Source organism: Spodoptera frugiperda, chromosome 18, assembly GCF_023101765.2.
Source record: "Spodoptera frugiperda isolate SF20-4 chromosome 18, AGI-APGP_CSIRO_Sfru_2.0, whole genome shotgun sequence".
Classification (NCBI taxonomy): domain Eukaryota; kingdom Metazoa; phylum Arthropoda; class Insecta; order Lepidoptera; family Noctuidae; genus Spodoptera; species Spodoptera frugiperda.
This window is the reverse complement of record NC_064229.1, coordinates 2,273,834-2,299,315: the sequence shown is the minus strand read 5'-3', so window position 1 is coordinate 2,299,315 and position 25,482 is coordinate 2,273,834. Positions and strand designations below refer to the sequence as shown.

Genomic DNA, 25,482 nt, shown 5'->3' with positions numbered 1-25,482 from the left:
GGGAACAGAGTCATAAAGGCAAAACACATTTGCTTACTTCGTCACGCCTCGTAAAAGTGTCGCCTTAATAAAGAAAAAAGTATAGGAAAAACAACAACTGAGTGGTTTTAACAAAACCACTCAGAGAAACAAACATTAATGTGGAACGTTGCCGAGGACACCGAACATTGCCAATTTATTATGGATCGTAATTACTTCTGCTATTAATTTTCATTTCCACGGAATATAATTACCTTTATGAAATGAAAGAGTGATTGTGTTTTCGTTTTGTTTGTTTCCAGAGGTTTTTATTATTAATCTGTTTTCATTCCACTTGGACAAACAATATTTTAAGTGCTTTTTCTGATTCTTATAATCTCAAACCGAATTGAGCTTCTATGCCGAATTAAGTATGTTTTACAAACAAACTACATAGGTAAAGAATTCCAGAATCGACAAAAAAATACATATCCTATATTACACAAAATAATCGCTTGGCGACTAACCCAAAATACGTATCGATAAATTAAAAACCTAATAGAACTATGCAAAAATATACAAAAACAAACAGCTAAAAACATAGATATCCATTGAGCTAAATTACATTCAATCTTTTTATCTCATAACCTTATTCAGAAAGATAAATATGAACGAACCAACGAACGAATGAATGAATGAATGGAGTGAATGATGAACCTATTCACGCAATACCAATCTGAGTTGATTAATGCTGAGATGCAATCTATGCCCGATGGGGTGTGTCAAAGGGTTACGTAACTGGTTACTGTCCTTGTGAAACATTATTTCGATGAAATATTAAAACTGAAATATGATTATTTAGTTTAAACTATACTCTTATTTAATAGCTTCATAAATCAGTAGTTGCTTCATTTAACTCTGATTCAACAGTGGCTATTGCTGATAAAATTGATTACAAGCTACTTAACTTTGTTGATAATTATTGTTTTGCATTTTGAGTAAAGGAGATGGCTAAATGACTGACCCAGGCATAATAACAAGAATACGAATTTCACGCTAACCCGTATCATTTAAATATTCACTTATGAATTATTTTGTGTTTAACTAATTCTTATAACTTGGTGAACAAAAATTAACAAAAAATAAGTTAAACCACAACAGAAGTTTGACATGACAACACGGAAGTAGGTACTGCAAGCTATTATTAGGACATTAGTTTCCCCGAAAATCAAATCGAAATAATTAAACGAACATCAATTTTTAATAACGGTAATATAATGACTTTTTTCTGAAACCAAATTGTAAATGTTTTGATCGACACAAAATATATATTTTGTATAAGATTGCACAATCTTACTATATATTTTGTGTCTGTCCTTGGTTACTTTGTGTTCATTATCTAGTATAAGCAGAATTGTTTACCTATCTACCTCATATATAAATAACTTTCGGCTCAGGTACATCAAAACGCCTTGGTAAAAGTTCACAGCAATGTTATAGTTTGAAGTTTTTGTAACGTTGTTTGACGTATGCCAAGTTTCTGGACCTTCTTAATTAAAAAAATATCAATTTTTAATTATGCGACTTTATTTATTGCTAGGTACCATATTTATACAATATCTGGGGGCACGGCAGTGCCCCCGCCAAGTCGAAAAAAAAAAGCGGCACGGCCGTACCATCCTTTTCTCGAAGCAATTCGGGCCTTTTTCGACCCCCTATAATTCGGTTGTGGATAAAGCAAGAAACCTGAATCTTCAGTAACTAATCCGGCATTGTATAAACACGGAATATTTAAAATTTCAGTCAATTTGAACCAGTAGTTTAAGAATGACAACTTGTTAAAGTTTCTAAATTTTGTCACTCACTGACTCACCGATCATCAAAAGTCCAAGGCACTTCTAGCAGACTTAGAAGCTTCATATTTGGAATACATATAGAGTTTAGTGTCTTAATCATGGGAAAACTTAAATATTTTGTAATTTCGGTCCAGTTTTCCAAATACACCAACTGCATCAATAACTTTGTAATCCCATATAAATATATGGGATTACAAAGTTATTTATGCAGTTGGTGGTTGGTGGTGGTTATAAATTTAATAGGTGTAGATAGGTACCTACCATATGAGGCAAGGGAGGGGTATAGGGTGGGTAAGGGTGTGTTTAGCCCATGAAACTGAACAACATTATAACAGTAGATGGTATCAAAAAGAAAGGCTCTACAAAAATAAGTGAGATCCCATCAAAAACATCCTGTAAAAAACCCAAGTCTCGCAGCTCAGTCTTTCTACCGTCAAAAGTTGTGAGATCCATGTAATACCAAGTCGGTTAATCTATTTAGTGTACTTGAAGGACCTTCTGTCTTAAGTTATTACATAAGTTATTATCATGCCAATATTAAAAATATTTAACGTTTTAAACAAATAGATCGACTTGGACATCGCATGAAAACAAAATGAATATTACAATATTATATTAGATTCTTTAGTCTCTCGCGCCTCACGCGATTGAAACTCTCGTTCCTGTTGGTCGCTGGCCCGTCGTGCTGTGTAGTGTGATACATACTAATAATCAAATCAAGCGATGTCCAAGTCGATCTATTTGTTTAAAACGTTAAATATTTTTAATATTGGCATGATAATAACTTATGTAATAACTTAAGACAGAAGGTCCTTCAAGTAGACACTAAATAGATTAACCGACTTGGTATTACATGGATCTCACAACTTTTGACGGTAGAAAGACTGAGCTGCGAGACTTGGGTTTTTTACAGGATGTTTTTGATGGGATTTATTTGTACGGGTTACGACATCCATACTTTGGTTTAGCCATGTCCTTTTAACATCGAGTATATGTCCGAAAGCAAATATCATTTTAAAATATAAAAACGCAATAACATCATCTATATGAAGAGCACTAGACTAACGAGACAAACTTTTAGTTCAAATCCGCTCCACAAATTAAAAGTCCAAACCTTTGAACACGACACACGATAAAATAAAAATTCAACGTTGAAAAATGTTTCGACAAATTCGAACGTCAAAACTTCATGCAGATGTGAAAATAAAAATGGTACACAAATAGAAAAGGTTTATGAAATAACAATATCTATCATGGGTGTGGATTTAGTGACACGTGTTGGAAACAGCTAGGAACCGCTTCAGGCACGAACATCGAACATTCACAGTATATAAATCCACATTGATTAATACTCTGAAACAATTCAGGCTGGCTTTGTTCGTGTTTCGAGGCTTTCATCGTTTTGTGAACGTTCAGTTCTGTATTGATAGCATTGATACCGATTAATGAGACTTTATCCTATCAGGCTTTAATGGCGCATTGTGCAAGTCGTTTGTGTTCGCTTTGTGAGGGTTTTTGAAACTGGATTTTGTCAGTATAAAGTCGGACGAGAAAAAAGAAACATCTATTTATTTTGTTGGATATAATGCTTTAAAAAAATGATGTGACAGAAACGATTTAAAAAATAACAACGAATAAATATGCAATTCTGAGTAATAACACAGTAATACATATAAGAATATGTTTTAATAACTCCAGCCATAAGAAATAGGGAGATTCACACAAATTACAACTCTAACTACGAAACAATAAAGATGAATAAATATGGAAATCGACAATTGGAAACAATGAAACAATTCTACAATGGACAAACAGAAGTTTGAATTAGATGATCCAGACGAAGCGACAAAAGTGGTACTGATGGTAAATACTTACAGTCTTGTTTTTCTATAATCCAGAGATTAGCATGGAAAAGTGGAAAGACAATATTTAATAAGTGCACACAGACAAGAGACAAGGGTTAGAAACAGGACAGATGATCGTGAAGATGGACACAAAATAGGTGAAGATGAAGAATTGGTTGATTCAACCGAACGAGAGAGGTGCATTGCAGTAAGCTGCTGAGTAGGTTTACATTGAACCTTATTTATTTTAATGACCGGAGTAACTTCATACTACAATTTGCATTAAGTTGGATAATCATCCTAGTTTGGTACCTACAAACGTAGTAAATGTAACAAAATGCAACAATATTATATTCAGAATGCTTGTAGGTTGTACTCGACATCGTACTAAGTAATTCCTGTTTTCTAAAAATCGAGTAAACAGAATAGTTTTATTTCATATTTGAACCCTATTTAGTCTATTGGGTTTTTTAATATCTATAGGCTTATAAATCCTATTATTTTTTTCCACAAATCATTATCATCTTCCATAAAACGCTTGGTTCATTTCAAGAACCTCTTTCAGAATGAAAGGCTCCGATCGTTTCTCATATGACTCGTTCTACGTTTACCTCATACAAAGCCTTCAGATATGGGTCACATGAAGGTAATATTTTCCGATTTCTCTCGACATTTTCTATCCGTGAACGTTTTATTTTGCAATGTGATATTCAACAGGGCCCGATCATATGAGACCTTCGCAGAAAATATCAAAGGTGGATTGGATAAATGGGAAAACGAGACTTATGTTTTATGCAGCAGTTGAGACAAATACGAGAATGCTTTTATACAGTGGTAGGTAACACTTTAGTTATAAGAGAAAATAGAACGTAAAAGGATTAGGAAATCCACATTCCGTAGCTGCTACGGCGTAGCATATATAAAAATCCTTAAAAAATAAATCAACTTTGAATCTCTTTCCCGAAAAATATTTCCAAGTTTCGTTGGCATTACGGAGGGCTAAAACCACAGTCCACAAATATCCAACAGGAAGCAAATCCCGCAACCGCATGCAAGTCCCAAGATACGTGTAATCCGGCCGATTGATCCGGATATCCGGCCCGCACCCAGCTCGGATGCGGAGTAATGAGATTCTATTCCAAGCGTATGGGGTGCTATTCATTAAATTGGGACGTTACTGAGTTAATGGGGACACGGGATTGGTCAGCATTCCTAAAACACACTTTATATTTTATGAATCGTTTTAAATTCTTTATACTTTCCAGAAAAACGGTGGATATAAATACAGGATACATAGTAAGAATTTAAATTAATATACAGACGTAAAGCTAGTATTGGAAAAAATCGTAGCAAATTGCTACGATGCTACGGAGTGTCTACGAATTGACTACGGGATGGCTACGCAATGGCTACGAGACTGCTACGCAGTAGCTACGCACCATCCATTGAAATACACGGAACTTTTAATCGCTTTATACGCATAGAAATATCGTAGTACAGATCAAAAAGTATTATTTTACTAAGAATCAATTTATACAAAAACTGCCATTTTTCTTTATCTCTCACCATGGTCCTTTTGCATTATACCGTGGGAGAAAACTTCTCTAAGGTTAGGAAGTTAGACAAAGGTCGAAAGTCTCATTGACCTTTTAGCAAACTTTTGTTAGTTCGCTGAAGCATCATTTACAACGGCTAAAAGGATGAAAGCTCTCAAAGGCACTCAGGACAAGTTCTACTGTTACTTAGACATCAAATATATGTGGACTCTACTTACTTGTAATAAGACACTTTATAGCAAAAAGAAAAATATATAATCTTATATTTTGTGTAAAAAAGAAACTTATCCAGCATTCCTTGTAGTTATTTTAAAAGAAATCTGTGTACTTCGTTTCCTTTCATAAAATTAACCTAAACAAGGTAAATGTCAGGCCATTTAACAAATATCTTTGTGACAACAAGAACATAACTCAGATGTAACAGAAAACAGACTTTTCTACTTACAGGCACAAACTGAAACAAATTATCTTTATACACAGACGTTTATCAGACCACGGCAAGGGAATTGGATCAAAAACCGAAATAACTTCTCTGCGAGAATTAGGTAGCATTTAATAAAATAAAGATATCGTTTCAGGAAGCCGGTGAAAGCGGGAGAGATGATAATAATGTAATATTTTTTCAAAATGGCCGCAATAACGTTGTGACGTAATTTCCTATAGATGTGACTTCCGCTGTGAGCTGGGAATGGGAGGGGTGGCTGTAAACAGAGCTACACATCAAGTGAAACAAAACCAGTATAAACTGACCGTTGAACGTGCGGAAAGATCGTACAAAGAGAGACCATGATAAACTGGTTTTGTATAGCTCCATGTGCTTGTACTACGTATCGATCGAGTCACGTTCACGGTCTAGACTCGTATCGGTGACGCCAGCGAGTCTGAATTGTTTAAAGGATTTACTCTCGTGGTTTATTTGTGGGGGGATCGTGTTTATGTTCCGTGATGTAACAGTCGCGATGGGATTCTGGATGGAGGTTGGATTATACAGCACATTATAAATAATACTGGTCATAAAATACTGAATGAATAGTTGGTCGACTGTCTGCGTCATTGATCAAGTGGTTGGATGCTCAACTGTAGAGTACGTGATTTAATATTATCACATTTTCATCAATGGACAAACACGGATTAACCGTGTTTGACCACTGATTATTTAATATTTTTGAACATAGGCCTCTCTAATAGTACGTGACTGAGCTCCATTTCTAACTCTTCTCATCCAACCACTGCCAACTATCTTGTAGATATCTTCACTCCACCTAGATCCACATTTTATGCAGTAAATTCATTATTTATGTGCACATTACTATATTAATAAGACTTCCCTACACAAAAATAATAAAATATTTATCATAAAAATACGAACAATACATTCCCATTCAATAAAAATCTACCTCCTTCAAATACGAAGCTAAGAAAAAGAAAAATCTTGGAATAGTATTGGCAATGAATAGTTCAATAGTCCACTTAATGCTTAAAGCCGGACGTTCGTACAAAAGGACTCTCGTCGGTTCAGCCGTCCGGCCAAGATGGCGACCGCTCACCCCGGGATTTATCTTATAAATATCTTACACATCGAGTTTATCACCTGCGGTTACTATGTGAACGGAATACACAATTCTTTTATTGAAGATAAGAGAGAAACTTTTGCTTGCGAAATCTATTTTCGCCTTAACTAAGTTATGGGGCTTTTCAATTTTGTTGTGTTTGTATATATTTACAGGGTCAATATGGCGAGAATGGTTTAAACTACTAAAAGGGGATACCTTTGGAATATAACAGGATTAGGTAGGCTTTCAAAACAAGTCCAATTTTATGTTGAACCAGTGACAATGATGTATAAAATACATAGTAGCTAAACACGGACCAAAACTGATACCTGCTTAACTTCACAAAGAGTAATATGAGCAATTTTGAAGCAGTAATAAACAAGGCCAACAAAATCAAATAAATGTCCAAAGCTCTATCAACTTACGTAAGTAAATTGGTAATTTCAACATCGTATAATGTTTTTGCATAATTGACTAATTCACAAATTCAAAGTGCTCTCTCCACCCTACTCCATAAACTTCCATCTTTTTCTAGACCTTGCAAAAGTGTCCGCTTTTGTATAAATTAAATTAATAACCCAGAACGAATCCAGTCCAACGAGAATTAATGGGGGAGAGAAAGTGCTGGAAAAAATGGCTACATAATTCAATTTGTTTTAAAATGAGTTTTTCGAAAACGAATTTTCACTTAGTTGATTTCTGGAAGTATTAGAGGGTCCATCTAATATCTAATATGCCTTGTTTAGATTAAAAATTGTACAAGCTAAAGCGACTTCAACATTTATTTCAGTACAAACAGGTATCATTTTAGGTGTTGAGGTATAAATTCGTCCGAACTCAATAGGACCTGAAGATACGAAAAGGACTACTGGCATATTCATTAAAAATGTAACTTCAAAGATTTAGCTTATACTAAGTCCGATGGCAGGGTCAGTCAAGCACCTAACATCGTAATGGCCAAACTGCGGCTATACGGTGGAACTGCTTCGTCGATCCCTCCGGGGATTAAAAACATGTTGGTCATTTAATATTGAAGCAAATTGGGGAAAGTCGAGCGTCCATTTATTATGCGCCGGCCGCTGTACGCTCCCACGCAGGGGGTGACATCTAGTGGCTCACACGGGGTGTTTACATAAAACGGCAATTATCCCTTTTTATAAATCCCCCATTTGAATAAAGGGGGGAAAGGTTTTGTAAATATATTAATTTGAATATAAACAAAGAGCTTTGAACAATATTCGCAGTAAAGTGACATATAATACATAATCAAGTAATGTAGTCAAGCGATCAATAAAAGCGATCAGTAGCTGACGATAGTATGTTAGGTGGCTATAAAACGTATTATGGGCTATTCGTCGAACCACATGCAGTATTGAATCGTGTCAAGCATTTGTTGGCCCGAATCAGTTCGAACCCTCATTGACCTCATTCCGGCGTCCTTTGAAAGCGAATAAATTAAAAACTCACATACAACGGCCCCATTTCATAGCTCCATTTAAATATTAAAAAAGCAGGTAGTGCTGGCATCGTGCAACATTGCAACTATTCACAACATGCGATACAGTTACAAACTGCTTTGTGTGGTCGCCATTTTGTAACCATTGTACCTACAATGCGCGTCACTCGCTCCATTTACCTCAACACTGCTATTTTTACATGGTTAACACTTTTAAAATGTCAGCCAGTGACATTTTCTCGTAAACTATGAAAAAGGTACAGCAGAAAAACTATCACATAAAAATAAAAACACGATTATCACAGACGATAGATCCTAAAAAAATTAAATAGAAAGATTTAAAGTTATTTTAGTCGACATTTTAGAACGATAAAATATTCCTGTAAGCAATGATAAGCTTAACGATGTGGGCCCAAAACTAATTGAGCACAAAATTATTTAAATCAGGACAGCTCATACTAACCAAAGTATCCATAAACCAAATTTACGCAGACACAAATACCTACTAACTTTGAAACATTATACAAAACGAGTACAGATTGCGTAATACAAGGTTTCACGAAGAAATTTAATTCGAACAAACCGCTGAAAGGTAAACAACATAAATAACTTAAATATGAAATGTAAGAAGAAACAGAGACACTGGAATGAGTTGAAATATGAAAAAATGCGAAAGATGTCAACTTCCATTACTCAAGTAGAAGACAAACAAGACACACAATTATTATATTTCGAAAAAAGATTTTTATACTCATGAGACGCTAGACGCTTTGTTTAAAACCAAGACCATATCCAATGAGGAAATGTGTAGAAGCTATGTATATAATCAAGTGTTCTCATTATTTTATACAATGCAAAAAATATTTATTTGGGAAGAGTAGACTGGCAAGCTTTTTAGAAAGACATTGGAAGAGATTCTATAGATTATCAGGAACACCTCAAAAACCGAATGATTGAATTGAATTGTCTTTAAAGTCCAAATGGAACTGCAACTCGGAACAATATTGGTACAAAACTGAACAAATTCAAAACCAATACACGAGAATAGAAGCGGTGACATTAAAAGCATTGTCAGATATTCAGTTTGTACATTCTGTATACGTTGCCATCGGAAATCGACGTGTTGCGGCAAACCAAACAATGGATTTGAATAAACAAATACGCCAAAGTGAATTTGATAACGACTCTCTACAAAACGGTGAATTTTCACAGAAAATATTCGGAGAGAGAAAAATTCAGGCATTTTCGTTGTAATAACATACGTTGAAAAGCACTAACCTACATTTTCAGAACAGAAAATTGAGATAGAAAATCTATCAAACAATAAAGAAGAAAAATCCAACTTGAATAAACAATATTAAACTGAACCACCAAAGGAATAGTAAACAGAATAAAGTGAAGAATTTCATAAACAAGATAAAAGCAAGAACAGCTAAAAAGAAAAATAATAACGTCTCCTTATTAAATCAAGCTTTGAAGGAATAGTTCACGTGAACCCGTTGAGATTGGATACAGGCGCCACGAACGGTAACGAAGACGTGAGAAACATACCAAGAATAACTCAAGGCGTTACTGGTATGAAAGGCATTATTATCCATTATAATAACATTTTATTGGTAATGGTTATAAGAAAATCTTTTATTAGAAACATTTTATTCGAATGTGCTTCGATCAGAATAGCTGATGTTACTGGAATATATTAGCTGGAAGCTAAGTGGAGCTGACTTGTCTGAATGCTTTAGTATTCAAGTACTAATGCTAGTGGAAGCTATTTTAAATACGCTACGATTATTGATCGGGACTTGTTTGTAAGAAGACAACGGTGAGGAGAGTAGAAACCAATATAGCATAAGCATTATTTTAAGGTAGACCAGGTATTATTGAAAATCTATAAAAGACGAAATTGATAACTATAAATTAGTTCTTGACATTTGAAAAATACACAAAACTCGTATTCTATTTTTACAAACCCACTTATTACAAAATAACTCGTTTGAAACCTTGCCAGAACTTAATGAAATTCTTTGCAGCTTAATTAACAAGGCACATGAAAATAACACTCGACTCTTTGGTCTTAAAATATCAGAAAGATATTACTTTTCGTATTAGCTGGAGGTCGGTTTGAGATAGCGTCCTATACAAATATTGTTTCGAGGTAGATACACAAGTCTGGCATGGGGATGATACTCTAGATTAAAGTGGGGCGTGGACGTAATCATATCAATTTCTTATTAAGTTGCGAGCGAGCGTGGAGTATTACTTAAGACGCTCATCTTTTTATAGATAAATATTTTTGAATAAGCGTTGTTGGTAAGATAACTTTAGATGCGAAATGAAATATTCAATGATGTGGTGTACTCGTGTAGAGTAATTTAAATAACATCTAAAATTGTGTATGCTTCTAAGTAACATATTTTTAACATATCTTTAGTCTTGAAACAAAAAAAACAAAATGATAAGGAAGCAACTGCTGAACCTACTGCAACTGACATAACAATATCTATTGGACTAATTAAACTCCAATCAAATAATCTCAATGGAGTTAGCTGCAGCTATATATTACGTATGCAATTATGCCTAAGTCAAAGCAATTCTCCTTAATTGCATCTATAGTACTAAGTGCATATACTCCAACACTACCATCAATGCGATTACTCAGCTTCTAGCATATTCCTGTAAATTCACCAACCATAATCGGATCATGTGGAGGCAAAACCGCTGAGTCATCTAGGTGATATTAATTAAGCTCGCATTTCAGATATGAAGAATTCTCATTTCGAACTTGAGATTAAGCCAAAATTTAAGTTGGAAAATTAAAATCAGATCATAACTTGAAAAAAAGCCAGCAGTATTTTTCTCATCACAGTAAATTTATTCTAAGGGATAATGAGAGTTAAAGTGATTCTCCTAAATCTGTGGCAGATTTAAATGTTTACTGTCGCAATTGTAACGAGTCACCTAATGTACCGTGGTGTACCTATACCGACGAATGTACGTCGTTAAACTCTTCATGTTTATCACAACGTGCCACATAAATCGTGGATTTGGGACCAGCCAACGAGAAACTGCCAAATTATCATAAAATCTGTGCGTCGAATGTTGTTCACGTTTCTGTTGAATTTTTGTGCAAGCTTCGCAAAAACAGGCACATACAACATTTTTGCGAGAAATCTGTCACAGAAAACTGCTTCAATTTTTCAATCGAGGTATCTAGGTCAACGGGATTTTTAATCATATTTCCTTGATTGGACTCCAATTTCATCCCGACGTAATAACCGCAACGATACTCCAGAATTTAAAAATGCTACGAAGATATGATGGCTCGTTTACATCATACTTTCTAGTTCGGTAAAGATATAAGTTTAGATTAAAATTTTAGTTCATCTTTTCCTAGTTATAAACCCTGAATGAAGAACCAATTTCTGATCATTTTCTACTAAGAGCTTTAAAGACCCATAATTCGAAATGTGCAGGACCTGCTAAAAGCATCCGAATCAACCTCAGTCTATTACGAGCTATGAAACCGAATGCAGGCTGAGAGAAGTTGGTCATAAAACACCTAAGACGTTAAGTAATGTCCCTAAGAGTGGTACTCCGGATACCATGCACCGTTGGGAGCATTTTTATTATACTAGTGATAGCTCCTTACTCATTAATGGGACTTTTGTGTACATCTGAATTTTCCTTTATATCTGTGTTCGCTAAATTGGTTCGACATGTGACAAACATTGCTGTTAACTTGTATTTTATAAGATTGTCTGGATATTATTCAGTATCACTATTATTTCCAAATGCTAATGTTTTATGAAGTCTATCAGGTGAACATCATTTATTTTGAAGACATTTATTGTTACAGTCACAAAGTACTGTATTTTTATGGGTACGTACACTTCATAAAGATCAATTGTTGCTTCCTTTCAAGCCTCACGCCAAAAAAGACCGACAGACAGAAATAAAACACGCTCCCTTATCTCCAGAAATATTGTCCGACATTTTATTTTGCGTCAAACAAAGGCAGTCATAATTTACTGACAAAAATCGGAACGCTCACAATTTCGTTGGTGAAGCTTGGGAAATCTACGAACGGAATATGGTTGATTGAGTGCAACGTTGTTATGTGCAAGCTATTTCATGTATAATACGATAATAATTCATGATCGCCGATGAGCTTATTCAACACAGAAACCTCATTGACAACAGTTAATATTATGAGGACGACACCATTAACACTGAAAATGTAAAAAGAATAATCGATGAAATCTAATTCATTAAAGAGAAATCTAAAACCTATTCTACGTACATGGTGCTCACATATGTACATGAACTGTACATACATTGAAGTACAATCTCTGTACAAGTTTTACAGCCACACAAGTGCTGTAAAGATAAGCGTAGGTGTACGTAAAGGCAGCGTTGTTTAATAGCAGTGTTTTATTGGCAGCCTCCTATCCGGTCGTTATGACCACTTTTATTGTTCCACGGAGACCGTAAATAGACGGTGACGGTTCTATTGATTTCCTTGTGATGGAATATCTAGTGTTTGTGCTGAAATGTCTTTTTAAGTGTATACTTGACTGTCTGGAGTTAAGCAGTTATCTATTGGTGGACGCTCTCGTTTCTGATTGTATGAGTGATATTTCACAGAAATTAAACGTAATTATTACTATTAAGGAAAGCCTTGAATATGTCATAGCCAGAAAAAATATTCTGTGCCAAAAACCATATTTTGCGTAGTGACGTGATTACTAAAATATTCACAATGCATATCACGATGGCATAGACGAAAACACTTTTACTTCATCATTCACCATCAATGTCAGAATTTCCATAATATGAGAAATTGGTTGCTCGGTCCCTTGTGTCACAACATAATAATGTCATGGTGTAACGATGGTAGAGATGTTTTCAAGTCGACGAAGGATCATCAGACGACCGTCCAAAACAAAATGAAACCTCTTCGTGTAAGAGAAACGTAAATTAAGCTTATTATGTGCCATAAACACAATTTATGGGGCAATAAAACTATGTAGCTATAATTGTTCGGTAGGTAGGTAACGTTATATTAGAGGTTGAAATTAGTAACTTTAACTTCTTAACTATGTAAAGTCTATTTTGTAGACAAAACTGTCAAGCTATTCTAGAGTTACACTTGGACTTGTATATCATTAGATATTAATGAGATCAAAGAATGAGTGTAAATTACATCAAACTGACAAATAATATAAGAATTCTACTCCGTATTAAAATAAATGCTTTATCTTCTTAAACATCAACAACACAACAACATACACAACTCGGGCACAAATTCAAAAGACATCTATTCATATTTGCAAAGGGATGAACGAAGGCTAATGAGAGCGCAATGTTGAGTTATGAATGGCCGGCATTAGATCCAAATGAGATGAAATATGTACGTTCACACGATATGCAAATTCAAATCTCAGGCTCCATCCTCATTAGTGCTGGAATACGAAATTCCTAGTACTACAGAATTCCTGTTGTCTCGATATAATTTCAGGAATTCCGAGTTCCGAGTTGAACATAAAAAGTCAGAAGGCATTATTTAATCTCAATAGAGATTTTGAGGTAAATTTTATATAGATATGTATTCTGAGAAGCATACGTTTTTTAGAATACACACTACTGTTCAAAATAGTCCAAAATGTAGCCAAAGCTGACCTAAAATTGAGTGTAGATATAAAAACCTACACTGACGTACATGCAACGTTTGATAGATATTGAACGTAAGGCGAGAGAGCGACGGCACATAATGAGAGAGCCGAGCTCTCTGATGAATGCCTGGCATTAGCTCCTAATGGGATGAAATACGTAGATACATTCGACGCTGTAAATATTTAGCCAGCGCGACTCCAGCTGGATTCGTTTAATTTCCGGCTTAAAACGCAAATATTTGAAACGTTTAACATTACTTGGTGATGACAGGAAAGTCAAAGATGATTAAAAGTAATATTTTGATTCTTTGATCTGATGAGCTCTAAAGATAAGGTAAAATATAATAAAATTGTGAGGTAAACTAAAGAGAATATCAAGTTAGAGCAATAAACATAGTACACAAAATTTTAAACCTCTTGACTACTTCTTCATTACCCTGTTCACAGCTAGATTCATTTAGTACATCTAAAGTCTTCATAACCCAGATTACCGTAGTTGCAGAAGCTCAATTTAAAGTGAGAAAATTACTTAAATGTTCTTAAGCACTAAAACTCGTGCTGTACCTACAAGCATCTCGCGTTCTCTAATCATTAAATAGTTTCCCAGCTATTATCCGACACTAGCGCCACTTTGCTCAACAACTTTAATGCGAATTTACTTCTGTAAAATGTATTATCTTCTAGCTGCTAACGAATCCCTGGAATTATTTCTACCGTTACTACGAATAGGATCTAATTGTCTGTTAAAAATGTATCTAAAGGTATTTTCATTGAACTCACTAGTTACATTTTATACTTTAATAGTAATACGGAACTACATATTGATAATAATTCTACATTAAACAACCACATCCACTTAAAATCCTTTCAGAGAAAAGCAAAATTTCCATACCGTACCTATAACAATAATAATTTAAAATGATTAACCACTTCATCAATCATTTAGCCCGCAGCACAATTTCCTCTCTCCATAAATATCAGTTATGTAGGACTTGTGACAGGGTGTGTGGTCAGACTGCAACATTTCAAATTTCCGTAGTACTATGTTCCTTGTTTTTCATATAAGATATGTCTTTAAACAAGCTTGCTACAATAGTGATTCTAATGGTAAGCATTTGGTGTCTCTCATAGACATCCAAACACACCAAATGAGTTACAATAATAGTATTGCCAATTTTTGGCGATTGAAGATTTGAACAGGAGTATTTACGTGGATTAGAGATTTTGGGATTATGCGATGAGGATTGAGCGTCCGGTAATCTCGTTCACATGGCGAAATAGAACGCAAGTGTTGCTTCACGCTGGTTTTCTGTGAGGCCATAATATCATTTCGGCCAAGCTGGTCCATCCGTGACGAAACATGGTTCTCCATAGGTTCTTATTAAAGCTGATAGAACAAGTGCATGGATTATGTTCGACGGCCATTTAATCCTCTGTTGGCATTGCATAGTGAACTTGTTACGGCTTCCACTGACATTGTACTGTGAACGGATTCGGTATTGATCCAGATGACACACATTCTCGTTTGTACGTATGTCTGTATGTATGTTGGTTTTATTGGTGTTCGTTTTGTTTGTTCTGTTTCTATTCCAATATTGGTATTGTTTTGTGGTTATGAATTTTGGATGAACTGTTATGATAACTGTTAGGTACTGCTGTATTTAAGTGCTTATTGCTTTTGGTTGGATATTTGAAACAATTGCATTTATTCTTATGCAGACATACAGTAATTTCTGTGAAATACTTTTAAGCTACTTCTTGGTCAATAAATGCATTTATGCGCCTGACTTTTTTAAAAACTATACATAAAATATAATTGACAAATAGAACCCTCATTCACAACCAGCTAACAACACTCAATAACAAAAATTTGTCCAAAAACGGAACCGATAAAAACGACCCAAATTTTTCTATGAAGCATTGCGTGACCCAAGATATATGGTTCAATGGAACTATTAACGGATACAGCCGCCATCATGGGCAATATCTTGCAATATTTACGATGCAAAAGATGTACACAAGGCATTTCTCACAAGATATTGGCGAATCACGCTAAGTAAGGGGGCTATGACACGCTAACATTTTATTGCAAGGGGTTCAGAATGAAAGGACCTGCTTTGTAGAAAGATATGAGGGGTAAAACGCCATATAAGCTATGTTACTTTTTTGAGGGGGGAAAATCATCCCCTGACTTCTCCCACCTTGGATGGAGCGAAAGGTGATGTCAGACTCTTGCTGACTAAAAACCATCCCATTTCTACTCCTGCATTTCGATCCAAAGCCCCGGTAATCCCGCTAAGTAGTCCGCAGCTGAAGCTATTTTATACTAACTCTACTACCAAAACGTCATGATAAAAAGACAAGCTCAAAATAAGAAAAATAAATAAACTGAAATATGGTTCCAACAAAAATGCATAAACCAATTCGTATGCAAACAAAGCTTAACATAAATCATAACACAGCACTGACCCATTTACATCCATGACGCATCATCAATTTCCTAGAAACGTCAGTAATGCGACGAATAATTCAGCAGTTGTGCCCAACTGCGTGGAATGTAGCCATGTACCTAGACAATAGTAACTAACGAACGATACGATGACGTCATAGTATAAGACAGTAGCAAATCAAGCTACCCTAACATTGGTAAATTGTTTTCAACTTTATCGTAAAATGATAAGGTTGAAAATCATATGTGCTGGTAAGCTATCGTAGTTGAGAAGAAAATGGCACACTAGTGAATGTGTCGTCAGTTTTATGTCGGATGAGGGGGAGGAAAGCTGAACGTGTGTGGTAGTTTTAATACCCCACACTTATACTACTAATGATGCTGTTTGGAGCTGACGTTAGACAACGTTTCAAATATTTTAGAACTCGCAAAAGCTTTCGATAGTAGCGACAAACTTAATATTTCAAAGAAAACTAAATTTACTGAAGGGACACCAGTGTCCCTTCTGCCAGCAGTATTAAGAATTCCCAATTAAGATAAGCGGTCATATCACACAATAATCCGAAATCTAAGAATTTAGCACGATAATTATCTTCTGTCCATTGCTCTGCATTAGACTAGCCAACTATTTCAAAGGACTCCATAACTACCTAACAATAGTACGCTTATTAGGTGACATAAAAACATAAAAAATATAATATAACATAAAAATGGAAAACTAATTAAGTACAAAACGTAAAAGAAGAAGACGTTTATTAAAACAGAGTTGAAATGTGACCCACTATAAATAAAGAAGAAACAATGTCTACAGAAAAACTGGTAATATTTTAAAGAGAGACGTCTAAGGCTAGTGCTAATTAAAAACACGACCAAGTAGATATTGTAGAGAGAAATGAAGACAGCTTACTTGTTCAGTAGAGAGTAATAAAAGTAATTATGAAAAACAGAAATAGTTTAGTAGAGACAGCTGAGAAATATATAATTTAACTATAAGCCCAAAAAATGGTTCGATTAATTCAACTAATTCGAGTAGGTGGATCATTGGATAGCAATAAATTAGAAAATTATGAGTCCTAAAGGAATATTTGGGAGTTGTGCACACAGTATTTCAGCTGTGAGTATTTCTACTAGATAGTATCGCTCGGAGCTGCGGACTGCCTAGCGGGTTCACCGGGGCTCCGGCTCGAAAATGATAATTGAACAGGAATAGCAACGGGGTGGTTTTTAGTCAGTAAGAATCTGACACTCCGGTCTCGCTTCGCCCAAGGCGAGAGAGCAACTTCATTGGATGATGACCTTCACTTAAAAAAATTAGTATCGCTACATCTTATATTCTTTGGAGAATATTTCTACAAGATAGCATCGCTATATCTTATATTGGATCTGGACATAAGTGTTGTGGACTTACATAACATGTACATTTTTTAATACAACACTAATCCTAGGACGCTGTTTCTATTACACCTAAAAAGCATAGTTTAAATGACAAAATAATTTTACTTCCATATGCATTATAAATCTAATTCCATAGCCACGATAATTAACCAAAATGGTATTTAAGTTAATTACAATAAGCAGGCTCCGGTCAAGTTAATTAAGCTCATAAACTAACTCACAATAACTTATTGTAGAAGCATTCACTAGCAGGGACATTATTTATAATTAGCTTGTGTTAATTGCAAATAAATCATTTATTTGAAGTGTGAAGAAAACTCACCCTAGAAGTAATAGGACAAAGAAGTAATTAAAAACACGAAGAAAGAAGCATGTATTTTTCATTAAGGACGTTGGCGTTTGGCCGCCATCTCGCCTGATGGAAGCGATGGTGTGACCGGCGATGGAGCCAGCCTACGTATGAGCAAACTCGGCACTTGAAGACACCCAAGTTGTATTTTGTAGGAAACACATTCCGGCAAGGAATTCCATACATTCGCGGTTCACACAAGGAAAGTCTAAACTAAACGCTTCGTGCGCTTGGTGGAATAATATCGGTTTACAGGTTTAGCCCCTTTAAGAAATGGGATTTTTTTATTTATTATTCATGAAATCTATAACTCAAAAGCCCATATAGATTTAATAACGACTCAATTTTAGACACAATTTACAACAAAATTTCCATAAATCTAACAACCCAACTCGGAAATCTTAATTCAAACCAAATATCAAAGAAAACAGACCACTTAGTAGTCAGTAACAGACAAATAAAGCCATCACAATCACAATTAACCGAAACGTTTCTAATTAAACTACAGACGAAATAGCAAATTCAATTACTAGGAGAACTATTCGCAATTACGAATGAACACACGGCACAGTTAATACTAGATTGTACACGATAAAGTTAAAAGTTACCAGCTATAAATTACAGTAGGAAATGCTTTTTGTTACTGGCAATGATAGCATGTACAAAGTGCTAACAAATTGGCCTGGATCCAAACTTGGGAACGCTGTTATGTAAGACTAATATGAATTTACTTCTCAATTTGTAGCGTTGAAGAGCTGTTGGAGTATTAGAGCGGCCATGTTAACTAGTCTGTATAAGCTTTACATTAAGTTAGGTATTGAAAATCAATATTTTGTTTCTTCATCGTATCCTCAAGACGTAGACGTCTACTGCCGAACGTAGGCTTTTCCGATTGACTGCCAAATCGACCGGTATCACACTAATATTATAAATGTGAAAGTTTGCTTCTTAGGATGTTTGAATATTTTTCCATCAATCACTCTGAAACTACTGAACGGATGTTGATGAATTTTGGTATACCGACAGGGTATGACTGACTTGGGTGAGACTTCCTCTAGCAGAAACTAGTATTTATTATAGCCCTAACTGTTGAATCCATCAAGAACAATTTTGAGTCTGCTTACTGATAGAAAGCTCCACCAGAAGACGAATGGAAGTAGGATAGGGAGGCCTTTGCTGTGCAGTGGGTCGACCATGGCTAATAATAATAACCTATCTATACACCTACCTATCACGCAAAATCTAGTCTTAACTTTGAAATTATAAGCTAACGCTAAAAATACGAGCAAAGCTCTCTTATATACGAGTATAACAAAATTGACGTGCGGAAAGCTCTCACCAACCACCACCACCCGACCGACCGCATGTATGAGAGCTACTCACTTAATTAAATCATCCCAGCCTGCATTATACTCGTAACTACATAAAAATACCTCTATTTCATTAAAACCGACTGCATCCATTCACACTGCACTGAGGATTAATTATGCGAATCATGAAACTTATTTCCATGGAACTTGCTTTCATGTTTTTCGCTGCTTTTGTGATATTTTTTCCTGTCTCATAAAAGAGTATGTGTGTGTTTTTAAATAACTTTTAGTAGTAGAAGGCAAAAACAATAGTAAGTATACTTAATTGTGCTAAGTATACTTAAGAGTTCAGTAGGATTTTTGGGTCTTTAGATGTCAACTAATGGTAGAAAAGATTCCAATTTCAGCTATGGTAATAGGCATGTCCGTTTCCTAAATGGAGATAACAACATAACTAGCGATAAGTGGGCGTACTATCCTCCCTTCCCTCTCTTAAGGAAGGGAAAACAGACGATATTTTCGTGCCCTTTTCCCGTTGCCCGTATTTCCCTGACCTTTCTTTGCGAATAATAAACACAGATACGTTTTACGTCCACATTTTATTTGGAAAACAACAACGAGAAGCTATAACCGAACAAACAGACAGAACAAAGTTATCTCTGTTAGAATTGCGTGAAAATTAAGGTCGCGACATCAGAGTGTGGAAAATAAAACATCTCGGAATATCTCAGTGAAGACGCCGAGGGCTGTTTTATGGCAGATGAAATAATTATCGTTTATAACAAGTGCCTTTACAAAGGGCCAATAAAATGTTGAGGTTGCTTGGGTCACAATGACCGGTTTTACGGTCCCTGGAATTCCACAAGTCGTAATTACCAGCCGTATCTTTGCTACTTAAGATGTCGACTGCTGAATACAAATAAGTGTACGTTTCTTCAATTTGTACTGATCGTTATTGAGATAGAGAAAAAGGAAAGAAGAGAGAGAAAGAAATAGTAGCTGTTATACTAGTGAAATTAGAAATTCATCTCTTCGAAAGAAGTGAGACTACGAGGTAAAGCATCGTATAGTAGTCATAATTTCGGCTGGTGGAAAAGAAAATTACCTCTAGGCCTTTACAAAAGTGTTTCAAAAAGCATGTAGGTATTAACCATCCCGCCTTTCAACGCACCTGATGATAAAGTCGGGCTAAAACTCGCTGGGACTTTGCAACTTGCGCTCAGAATCTAATTTAAAAATATCGTACCTAGTTACGCAGTCTCCGGCAACCACGTGCCGGTTTATGGAAAGTTGGGAACTTTAAGCGGATTGCCCACTCCCAGCCCAGCTTCCAGGCAGCGGCGAGAGAATTTCCACGTAAATAAACTTTAATGTAAGTAGATCGCACGCTACTTGCTTACGTAAATATAATAAGTATATTTTTATTAGTTCGCCTTTTTGGTTAGTAAAATATTATCTATTAGGTTATTGGTTGGTATATATGGTATCAATTGGAAAGGGAATGAAAGTCTTGTGGATAAGAAAAAAAGATACATTTGCCTTTCCATTTTTGACTTGTCCAAAAGACCAGAAAACTGAGTCACCGTTAATGGAAAAACGAACTACACGCTACGTTATAAAAAGGTCGATAATGCTCTGACAGTAATCAGAACTCTGATTTAGGTTCCCGTGTTCCGTTATCTCAAATCTGATTGCAATAAATTATTATCATTCTGAGTTCTGGTCATTCGTAATGCCCACCAACCCCCACCGATCTATATGGGACAAAAAGCAATATTTTAATAATGACATTTATCCTACCGATAGCTTTTCTAAGAGTACGACAAGCCACAATAGGCTTAATTAACTGCTGCAACCGAAACTCCAACAGCAATAGGCTCTAAATACCCAACTATGCATAGTAGCCCAAAGGCTTCAAAGCTTGACACAAGGTCGATACGACAAACGTGGGAAGTTCCAGGTCCCACACACTAGTGACTAAATTGCATACACGTCGGCGTACACCGTGTTATAATGGACTTGCTGTGTTCAAATTTAATAAAGTTCTCCTAGTCCGGCACAGTTTCTAACTAGGACGGCGTAATGGAGGAATTTTGTACAATGTCTAGCGTTTTAGAATAAAGTATTGAAAGTTTGAAAAACAACAGAAACTGTAACATATAGTTTCGCCCCCTAAAATAGACTTAATTATCAATAATCAAAGAACGCAATTTGTTAAACGATTGAAGTAGTGATAGGTTAGAATTTTAATTAAAATTTGCACGAAAAATCTGACAGTAGATTATTAGGACGTCGCGTCTTTTATCGCTTTTTTTTTGAGGGGGAAAATCATAGAATGACTTCTCTCGCCTTAATTGGTTTCTTTTTGGCAGTAGTGGATGTTAAATAAAGCAAGTAAGTAATAATAAAATACGCAACGCAGTATAACACTAACATTAAACGCATTAGCATCTCAGAAACAAATTCTACAAGAATTTACATAAGCAGGTTTATTTAGTCCAGAAGCTCGTTTAAATGAAACTAGAATATATACGGCACTAAAGCACTTTAGGTCTCAAACAGACTTTGCATTTACTTTTCGTAACGAATTATTCGCGGAGAAAATACCAGTCTTTATAAAAGTAGTTAATTAGGACTTCTAACGCAAAAGGTGAAAAGTCGGTGTATATTGTATAACGGCATTACGTGCCGTAATGTGCACCTCTGCCTACCCCTTCGGGGATAAAAGGCGTGACGTTAAGTAGGCATCAAATTCCAGGCTCGGATACGTGTTTAGACTATTGTGACTTAACAGCGATACCAAATTATCTTTCAGGCGTGGTTATTAACTAACTTCCTTTAAATGGGAAGAGCTTTGATCTCCTGATCAAAGCTCTGAACTCTGTAAATGAACATACACCAACTGATGAAGTACCAAAAGATAAAAAAGGAAACCATAGTAATGAAAAATAAAACGTAAGACCAAAACACTAAGATACAGACTTGGCAACAAATGTAAGTATAAGTTGAGAGATGTTGAAATTGAAACAGTAAGTGCTGTAATGTTCAGGCGTCGGCGACGATAGCCATAACTTGGAAACTTATACCCATCTTATGAAACTTAGAAGGAGAATCTAAGATTAATGTTACTTCGCCATTTCCTTTCCTTTCCAAGAGAAATATTGCCTTAACATTCTCAATGTTTTCTTTAAACATTTATGAACTAGTACTATTATTTTCAATTAAAGGTCTTTGAAATTAATTACACTTTATTAGGTAAACATTTGAGTACAATCTCCACTCAATTAAGTATTTAAAATAGACCCAATTATCAATAATCAAAGAACGCAATTTGTTACTCTATTGAAGTAGTGATAGGTTACAATTTTCATCAAAATCGGACAGAAGATCGTTTGACGGTCGTATATTTTATCGCTTGCGATTGATATAAGCTAACCAATGTAAATAACTGCATCAAAAAATACAAGATAATAACTTTAAATAAGAGTTCTTCTCTTCATAAAACCAGATTAATAATAAAAAGGATTTAATTACGTAAGTGCTATAGTAACTACGTATTCTAGTCCAGTTCTCTGAGAAAATAAACCAGGAAAGCCATACTCGGAAAGCTTTTACGAAATTGTAGCAATTAAATTAAAAGTTATCTCGCTGTAAACGTGTTGATAAAGTTGAAGTGGACTGGAGTACTAGAGCATAGTGATATAAAGTAGAAAATGGCACTAATACTAATTACTAAATTGTAAAAGACAAAGATAATAAACTGTTTAAAGCTGGAGACAATTTAATTACACCGGGTTACACTCGTACAACTACATGGTGTGACTGCAAGGTCCTAATTTGGTCGAAATTCTCATGTTAAGAAAAATATGACGGGAGTTTTTGAATCATTTTGTGCATGAGCCTGCTTCATCCTCAATTAACCTCGGTCAAAAGACTTTAAGGTACACTACTATCTGTCAACTTATGACAGCTACACTGATTGGACTTATAGAGCCAAAAACCTCACCAGCGCCATCTGGAGAGCGCAAAATCGAAAAAGCCTCATTTTTTTGTAATAGCAGAGAACCATACTATACAAGTAATGTTTGATGTCTGTCTTTACCTTAAGGGGAATAAAGTCGTACATAAAACTAAAATTGTCTCCATGTCAATTACCTATGTCCTTTAATATTTGTGTCGCTTTATATTCTCTTGGCTATTCACGCTGGTTTATGGTCACGCATCCTAATTGGGCTCCTGACTGTGGCTAAAATTGTCTGATGTTTTACAAATTTGTCTAAAGAATGTTTTCAGGAGTAAAATATTAGCTATTGTTCTCCGAAGGGTTAAGGAGTCGGCATCGAAGCCAATAGTATTATTATAAGGAAAGTGGCTCAAACTCAAAATTGGTAGCACTTTAGCCAACTCTAAAATCTAATTTACTTCAGACTTTTTGAATCAGATTTCGAACCAAAAAGAAGTTTGATAAAAAAAACCTTTTTTTTTTTTCAATAGAATCATTACCACTCCGTGGAAATCGTAAAAGTATTTTTCGCTTTAAAATGCAACAGAACTGTAAAACATTCCTCTATCAGATGCAGTAAATATCGTTCTAGTTTCCATTTAGGGCTTTCAGCCAAAACGATTCCTAATAAAAACGAATACGAACCGCAACCAGTTATCTATTCCGTCCAATCTATTACAACGTTATTGTATCTTTGGCAAACCGCATCGGACTGTGAAACAAATAAACTTTTGATGTTATTTTCCACTGAAACTATTTTATAGTAGAAACATTCCTTTATGGGTACTTACACTAAAAGAACTTTAGGTTTTATGGTACTATTAAAACAAACTTTAAGCCCATTTGGGTATAAAATACTTTGCAGTAACACCTAAAATTAAGGTTGCTAAGTTGTATATTCCTAGCTGTTTATAAAGATGTATTAATTTTACCTGAAATATATAAACGTGTCAATTTCTAGTGTAGAAAACTTTCATTGTTGATCATTAGAACGAATTAAAATGAGATATTTACCATGTTTAATACGTGTTTTCTGATTTATAAGTCAACAATGTACCACGCCTGCGTGAACAACTTTTTCTCTTGTATTTTAAGATGCCCGTTTATTAACTCTTTCAGGGACACAGACCATCTTTAGCAAGGAATCCTATGCGAACCGGTTCACGTAATGGGTGGAACATCCACCATAAGACGGCGGTGGTGGCAAAGAAACATATTTTATTCATGATTATTACAACACATAACGAAAATAGAAAGTTCCAGTTTAAGTTGTAATGTTAGTGATAGTGAGTACCTAAGTTTAAAGCCTTCCATCAGCGGCTGAACAGAGCAGCACTTGTAATGTTAAGGGCGCGTCGTCACAGACAGGCGTAATTGGCCCGCGCCGTGTTCGCCTCGAGTGCGTCTCTGAAGCACTCGCTAAACTGGCTTTATGACAAGTCCCTACCGCACCTACCGTGATGTGATGTGTTGATGATGAAGCTGTTTTATTTTACACTTACCTGAAACAAAATGAAAAGAACATTAGTGCATTGGAACATGAAACATATTTTGATATTAATAACCATACAATCTAGTAAAAAACATAAAATCAGCCCCTAAGATGACCCACTGACCTATTTATCTTACCACTGAATCACCCTTTCCGCGAACAGCATATAGAAATCTATCCAGCTGTTTTAGAGGTTATCACAAAGTGACAGACTGACATATACATAAATAGATCTAATATAAACGTTGATATCACAACGAATTACCTTTATTAAAGTACAAATCAGAATGAGAATCAAATTAACAAGTCACGTCACGACCTAAAAAATACTCGAGGGAATAAAGTAATTGTAGCTAATTTCCATAAATGGAAATATAAGAGTAGCAAATAAATAAGTCGGCGTGAATATTACAGTGGTGTGGTGCAATAAAAATTAATCATTTAGAACTAAGTGGGTCTCATGGACCTTCAGCGTTCTATTTTTATGCAAATTGTACGTGCTAACTAGTCTTCTTGACGTAATATCACACTTATTTTAGAAGCAGAAAGTAAAAATGTATGTACTGAAGAAGAGCTTTCGATTAACGGC

General features: G+C 35.3%; 1 protein-coding gene across 12 annotated transcripts in view; it reads right to left on the bottom strand.

The window, feature by feature from the left end:
• The window catches only part of LOC118277781 (synapse-associated protein of 47 kDa), a 73,927-nt gene that overhangs the window by 19,200 nt on the left and 29,245 nt on the right, over nucleotides 1-25,482 (bottom strand). For 7 of the 12 annotated variants that reach the window (XM_035596693.2, XM_035596687.2, XM_035596694.2 and 4 more), the window contains one exon: nucleotides 3,690-3,701. The exons of the other annotated variants lie outside the window; for them this stretch is intronic. In XM_035596693.2, coding sequence (XP_035452586.1) covers nucleotides 3,690-3,701 — 12 coding nt within the window. The remainder of the gene's footprint in view (nucleotides 1-3,689; nucleotides 3,702-25,482) is intronic. 12 annotated transcript variants of the gene reach the window in all.